This window comes from Aptenodytes forsteri, unplaced genomic scaffold (assembly GCF_000699145.1).
Source record: "Aptenodytes forsteri isolate BGI_AS27 unplaced genomic scaffold, ASM69914v1 Scaffold659, whole genome shotgun sequence".
In the NCBI taxonomy this organism is placed as follows: domain Eukaryota; kingdom Metazoa; phylum Chordata; class Aves; order Sphenisciformes; family Spheniscidae; genus Aptenodytes; species Aptenodytes forsteri.
In genome coordinates this window covers 98,548-105,717 of record NW_008795299.1, presented here as the reverse complement: position 1 = coordinate 105,717, position 7,170 = coordinate 98,548, and the positions used below count along the sequence as shown (strand labels likewise).

The following is a 7,170-nucleotide window of genomic DNA, read 5'->3' as shown; positions in this document are numbered from 1 at the left end:
AGGGCTGGGGCCTGGGGCTACAAAAGGGGTGGGCTGGGATCTACCAGCATCCTGCAGCTACCTGGAGGGTAGATGCAAAGGCGATGGAACCCCACTCTCTCAGTAGTGCATGAGATGTAACAAAGGACAACAGACATTAATTGCAGCTTCAGGTTGGACAGTAGGAATTATTATTTTTTTTCCTGGGGAGGTGGTGCAGCTGTGGGACATGCCACCAGGGAGGTGGGGCAAGTCCATCCTTCAAGACACAGCTGGGTAACGCCATGGATGACCTTACCCTGTGCTGGTGGTGTTTCTGCTCCAAGTGGGAGGGTGGGCTAGAGACTCCCAGGAGTCCCCTCCCACCAGCATCACCAGGATCCTGAGAGCCCAGTGAGGGGCAACCTCCCCACCTGCAAATTCTTTCTTTTCCCCACACCAGGAGACCACCCCACAGACCCAGGACACCTTGACAGCCAAGGTCCTGTGCACTGGACCGCGGCCCCATCCCAGGCATGCCAAGACCCGCGCTGGACCGCATCCCACCAATGCTGAAGCCCATTGCTTCTGCCGCGCTGCTGGGAGGCCTGGCCGCTGCTCCTGGCAGGTGATCAGCTGATCCCGCCAGCGAGCTGGTGCTGCAAAGTCAGGCACAGTGATTGCCAGCGTGCCAGCGAGGGGAGAGGAGGGCCGGCAGGGCCGGGGGGCTCAGGGAGCCAGGGGCAGCTTTGCTCTGAAAGCCAAGCCACCTGCACGCTGCTACCTGCTGAATAATAGAGGAGCTGACAGCCAGCCGGAGAGAAATGTGATCCTGGTTAGCCAGCCGGGGAAGACATCTGAGCTCCCAGCAGCTGCGATAGCAACTGCAGGGAAGGAGCCTTCCTCCCCGCTGCTCTGTGCGGCGCAGCGTGGCTGGGGTGGCTGGAGGTCTCTGCCTGTCCCGGTGTGCCTGGGCGGCCGGTGCCCACTCCGGGGGCACGGGCTCGGGCCTCAGAGGATGATGTGAGCTGCAGCAGGCACCCAGCAAGGCAGAGCTCAAGGGCACAGCCAGGTTTCCCAGGAGGCGAGGCAGAAGGAGCCTGCCTGCAGCCGGTGCCCGCACCCTGGGTCTGGCAGCTCAGCCCCATGTCCAGAGGAGGGGAGATGGTTTATATCCCAGATGACTCCGACTTCAGCTCCTTCAGGGATCAGTGCGAGAGCCTGGAGGGCTGGCACTGTCGGTATAACAAGGCTGGCGTGACAGTGTGGAGTCAGGGCCAGGAGGAAAGCTGCACCGTGCAGAAAATCAAGGTAAGCAGACGCCGGTGGCTGTGGGACTGCTAGCCCTTCCCTGCCCCAGCTGCATGCCCAGCTGCTCCCAAGGGTCCCTGGGGTGCTGGCCCATCCTGGGGGTGCACAGCACCCTGCTTCAGCCTGCCTGGGGATGTTTCTGCCCCGAATGCCAGGGCTGGCGGGGTTAGTCCCCCAGAGGTGCTTCCCCAGCTGGCAAGCTGCTCTGTAGGCTTTTGCTGCCCGCCTCGTGGCTTTAGCCTCTCGACCTGCCGGGATGCCCGCTGCAGCGTCCTGCCATTCATGCACGCATGCGGGCTCACGTTGCGGCTGCCCTTGATCCAAACACAGGCAGGAAGGCCCTGGGATCAATTACGTTATGGAGATGGTCTTGCCGGGAGCCCCCGGGCATGAGACAGGCTGGCGGGATGCCTCCCTCGTGCCTCTCCCCTGCCACACCATCCTGGGGCACATCGCCTGGCATCCTGCACTGAATGAGCATCCTGGAGAGTTTAAGATCCCCCATGTGCTGTCTTGGGAGGTTTGTTTTTTGCCAGGGGCCGGATCTGAAATGCTGCAGAGGGACTAGCGAGGTTCAACCATCCCTCAGGTTGTTACACCTTGTAGCTCATCTACATGGCACCAGTGACACTGCCAGAGTGGTTACAGGGTACTGGGGGCAAGGGGCATGGGAGGCCCACCATGGGGTAAGCCCTGCATGGGAGCATCCTGCAGGTCAATGCTTGGCTCTGTGGCTGGTGTCACGGGCAGGGCTTTGGCTTTTCGGGCCACCGAGGATCAGGACTGCTGGGCAGGGATGGGATTTGCCTAAGCAAATAGGGCCACAGCATCTTACCTACAGGACAGCCAATCTGATAAAGAGAGCTTTCAACTAGGAGTGTCAGGGAAGGGTTACTATGACCTGAAGAACAGGGAAGGCATGGGGAGGTGGTGAGAAGGCACCTGGGGTACAGTACACTGGAGGAGGCTCTTGCACCACTCTCAGGAACACAGAGTAACCGGCAGCCCATCTCAGGTGCCTGCACACCAGCGCATGCGGCTGGGGAGACATGAGGAAGAGCTGGGCACACAATGATTGCAATGCTGCCATGGATGGAGGCCCTTCAGGGCCACAGTGAGGAGGAGGAGCAGTGCTCTCTGCAGAGGTGTAGCTGCAATACACGCCGCCTTGCTGCCATGAGCCGGGGAAGAGCTTCTGGGCTAGGATCAGGGAGCACTTAAGCCAGTTGGGCACACACAAGTCCACAGGACCAGGCAGAACACACCCAGGGGTGCTGAGGGGTCTGGCCAATGTCTCTTTGAAAAGTCCTGGTGACTGCAGGAGGTCCCTGATAACTGGGAAGAGGCAAATGTCACATCCATCTTCCAGAAGGGCAAGAAGGATGCTCCAGGGCACTAGGGGCTGCTGTGTCACCTCCAATCCTGGGAAGGTGGTGGAGAACATCCTCCTGGAAGCCATGTCCTGAAGGACAAGGGCAGTGGTAACAGCAGCAGGGACCTACCAAGGGCAAATCATGCCTGATCAGCCTGATTGCCTCCCGCAATGAGAGGACTGACTGTGTGGGTATGGGGAGAACAGTGAAAGCCCTGTACCTTGACTTTAGTAAAGCCTTTGACAGGGTTTCCCATAGTCTCCTCATCACCACATCGGTGAGATCTGGACTGGAGAAGTAGATGATGAGGTGGGTGGAAAACCAGCTCACCACCGGGCTCATGGCATGGTGATCAGCAGTGCAGAGTCCAGACGGTGGCCAGTTGCTGGGTCCCACCCTGTTACTGGGATGATGGGATCGAGTGCCCTCTCAGCGAGTCTGCAGGCAGCACTGGCACGTGGAGAGCATTTGAAGTGCTGGAGACAAGGCTGCTGCTCGGCGTGACCTGGACAGGCTGGCGGGACAGGCTGGCAGGAACCTTGTGAAGTCCAGCCAAGTTCAAACAAGCACAGCCCGGCAGAAGGGATGCAGTTATATCCCCCTTTGCCACCACCGAACCCCACAGAGAGGGGACCCCAGGCAGGCTCAGGGGGCTCTGAGCACCGTCGTCCAGCCTGTTTCATTGCAAGTAATACCTCCTTGATGTGTTTTTTCCTTGCTCTGGAGAGGGCCTGGGCATGGTGCAGGGGTTAGCACTGCCCAGGGACCCTTCCTGAAATGTGGGATGGAGGATGCCACCCAGTCTGTGTGGAAGAGCTGAGCTGCACAGGCTGGGGCTTGGGGGTCAGAAGAGCCCCAGTCTTTCCATTAATGCAGGCGTAAACTGGAGAGTCCCTGAGCAGTTGGAGCTTTGGATTTTTTCCACCTGAATTCACTGTGGATGGTCTGGGTTTGGGCTCTGTGCCTTCCCCGTCCTAGCTGACCACCTGCTGCGCCTGGTGCAGCTGTTGCACAGCCTCTGTTCATCTGTGGCTGGAGAGGGGTGGTGGGCAGGTTTTAGCGGTGGATTTTAGGGGTGCGAGACTGCAGTGGTCCTGCTGCGATAACCAGAGCTTCCAGGAACCCAGGAGGACCATGAGCTCCACCTCCAGCTGGTGGCATGCTTCACCCTGCAGCAACAACACCTCCAGACCCATCTGGGAGGGGGTGGCTGGGGAGGGGGAGCAGGAGGAGGGGGCTGAGTGCTCCCACACTCTCCTCCATGGTGCCCCAGGGAGTGCAGCACATCTCCAAGCTTGTCCTGGGCACGAGTCCAGCACACTGGGCAGAAACCATCACCCAGGCCATCGGGGAAAGCTTGCCCGAGATTGATGGGACCTGCCACGTTCAGAGGGCCATCTCCAGTTACACGGCACTGCCGAACACCTCATCAAAGATGCAAGGCCTCTAATGAGGAGCAGATGACATCTCCTTCCTCCTGGCATTGAAAGGAGCAGGGCAGCCGGCTTCATCAATAATGCACTTGCTGGCGCAGTCGGGCAGCTCCACGGCTCCGGTTACAGCCAGGGCCCCGACAACCTCCCCGAACTGGACCCTGCACCCGAGAGCATCATGCCAGGGCAGGAGCATCCCTTTGCTTGCCCTGCAGGAACATGGGGTGACGGGACAGGACTGGGCTCAGGGTAACCAGGCACCAGAGCCTGGACCAGCAGGAAGCTCTGTTTGAGGGCAGAGGGTCCTTCTACCCCCTGCTGCCCTCCTGCCTTTGCACTGTGCTGCATGCTGGCAGCGGGGCCAGTGGCTCTGCCTGGGCTGTCCTGAAGCAAGGACGTGCCCTGCACCATATGTGCAGAGCATCCTCCATGGCACACGTGCACGTGGCTTTATAGCAGCACAGGGGCATGCCACCACACAGAGGAACAGACTTAAAGCCCTCGTCCCCAGATGGGCACAGCTCCGTGCTCTGGGGGTGGGTGCTGCCCCCCTGCCCGACTGCCCATCTCCCCACAGACTTGCATCTCCTGCAAGGATGTCCCTGCCGAGACGCTCTATGATGTGCTGCACGATACCCGCTACCGCAAGAAATGGGACTCGAACATGATAGAGACCTATGACATCGGGCGCCTCACCGTTAATGCTGACGTGGGATACTACTCCTGTGAGCAGCCCTCAGCCCCTGGGGACTCCCAGGGCCCCCCTCCCCAACCCCACAGCCCTGTGCATGGGTGTGGGACCATGGGGGCAATGGGTTGGGGTGTAACATGGTCTGTCCACAGGGAAATGCCCAAGCCCCCTGAAGAACCGAGATTTCGTCACCCTGCGCTCCTGGCTGCCCCTGGGCAATGACTACATGATCATCAACTACAGCGTCAAGCACCCGGTGAGCCCCCGGCTGGCCCCAGCCCTGGCAGGGGTGCTGGCCCCATGGGCTAGCAGGCACAGGCAGGGCTGGGCAGTGGCTTGGGCAGGCTCTGAGGTTCACGGCATCTCTCTGCAGCAATACCCACCCCGGAAGGATTTTGTGAGGGCCGTGTCCCTGCAGACAGGTTATCTGATCAAGGCAAACGGTGCCGGTGCCTGCGTCCTCTATTATCTCACCCAAGTGGACCCTCGTGGTGAGTGACAGCAGGAGGGGAGGGTGCAACGTGCCTCCTCAGGGATGGGTCCCATTGTACCCCCAGAGCTCACCCACCATGGCTCTCCATCACTCGGAGGTCCAAAGTGCACTGGGGAGTGGGGACAACCCACGGAAGAATGGGGTCCCTTTCTAGGGCACAGCATGGGGCAGGTGACATCAGCCTTGGGGGTGGGGGGGTCAGTCTGGCACGGGGCACTGCAGGCTCATGGTGCCTCCTCTGGGGCTGGCCCAGGTTGGCTGGGTGACGGGGCTTTGGGCTCTTGCAGGGTCGCTGCCAAAGTGGGTGGTGAACCGCGTCTCCCAGTTTGTTGCACCGAAGGTAAGCAGGGTGCGTGGCCGGTGGTGGGATGCACAAGCATCAGGGATGAGCTTCCCCAAAGTAGCCCCCTAGGCAGGGGCAGGACGGGTGCTGGGTGACCCAGGGCTCACAGGGCATGCACTGGGCATGCTGCTGGGGCTGTGTGGTCCGAACCAGGCCCCCATCCCTTCCCAGCACCCACAAAAAGCAAGCAATGGGGGAGCTGGGAGCTGTGCCCACAGACCGGGGTGGCTCCATCCCCACTGGGAACTTGGGGCACCGTGACCGGCTGGACCCACTCTGCCCACAGGCGATGAAGAAGATCTACAAGGCTGGGCTGAAGTACCCAGAGTGGAAACGCAAGCACGATCCCGGATACAAGCCCTGGGTGTACCCGGAGCAGAACACGCTGCCCAGTGTCAGCCTGGCCGAGCTCTCGGTGCAGCATGCCGATTCGCTGGAGAACATCGACGAGACGGGGCTGCCTGAGGACCACCTGAGCACCAGTGACCATGAGGCCTGAGCCCTCACCGCAGACCTCTCGCGGGGAGACCCCCTTGTGACCAGGGCTTGGCAGCCAGGGGGCACGGGTGGGAATTTGGCCCCCTGCGCCCCAATAGTCACGTCTGCTCTCCAACTCCCTCATCATAGACCCCCCTACCCGGGCAGCAGGGTACTGTCCCATGGGAACCTGCAGCACGAGTGCTGGAAAGAGGGAGGACGGGCACCCTCGTACCCCCTGCGCCCATGGTGGCCCATGGAGATGTCCCCAAGCAGGAGGTAGAGCTGGCAGTGGGAGTGGGTGCCCCAAGGAGAGGCTGGGCAGGGCAAGAGAGGGGGAACCCTCCATGGGGTGGGTAGGAGCTTTCCTGGCACCAGGATATCCCTTTGCCACTGTAAGACCTTCTAGGGGTGTGCCTCAAAGGTCCAGAAGTGGGGACTCTATGAGAGTCCTGCCCAGGCTTTGCAGCAGCACGGGGCTTGGACTGACCCTCTCTGGCCCGAGGTCCGGCTCTGCCAGCCCCACAATCAGGCTGGACCCACTCCAGCCCACCAAGCCCCCCAAGGCTTTGTGTGACCCCCCCCATCTCAGGGAGCCCTCCCAGGTCCTCTCCTGGGCATCAGGCTCACCTCTGCAGGCTGGCTCTAGCCCAGCTGGCTCTGGGGACCCCTTCCCCAGGTGGTGTTTGAGGGGGGCTTGTCCTGGCAGTGGGGTCTTGGGCAGCCTCTGTCTTCACTCTCTCAGTGTTTGCCGCTGCTGTGGTTTCTGGCACAACAATAAAGGGGTTGGTGTGTGTGCGAGAGAGCTTCGGGCTGCCATGGGACGGCAGGAGAGCTGGCACCGAGCCCACCCTGAGGCTGCCCACGTGCTAGGTCCTGGGTCGGGCAGGAGGGCCAGTCCAGCCGTGCAGTCCCAGCACCCAAGGATGACCCTCAGCAGGGAGCGAGGTGGTCGGCGGTGGGGCAGGAGAGGCAGATGCTGGGCTTCGCACACCCACGTGCGTGCGGGTGAGCATGCGTGGGCACAGGGCAGCTTCCACTGGACAACAGAAAGTTAGTCTAGACAGACACCGCTGGGGGAATACGCTGAC

General features: G+C 61.1%; 1 protein-coding gene across 1 annotated transcript; it reads left to right on the top strand.

Moving 5' to 3' along the window:
* Positions 1-1,104: 1,104 nt before the first annotated feature.
* Positions 1,105-6,101, top strand: STARD10 (StAR related lipid transfer domain containing 10). The gene is made up of 6 exons (XM_009279343.1): positions 1,105-1,269; positions 4,653-4,800; positions 4,919-5,022; positions 5,140-5,257; positions 5,547-5,599; positions 5,889-6,101. Exons 1-6 carry the CDS (start codon positions 1,105-1,107, stop codon positions 6,099-6,101), a joined length of 801 nt encoding a protein of 266 aa, XP_009277618.1.
* The last annotated feature ends 1,069 nt before the right edge of the window (positions 6,102-7,170 follow it).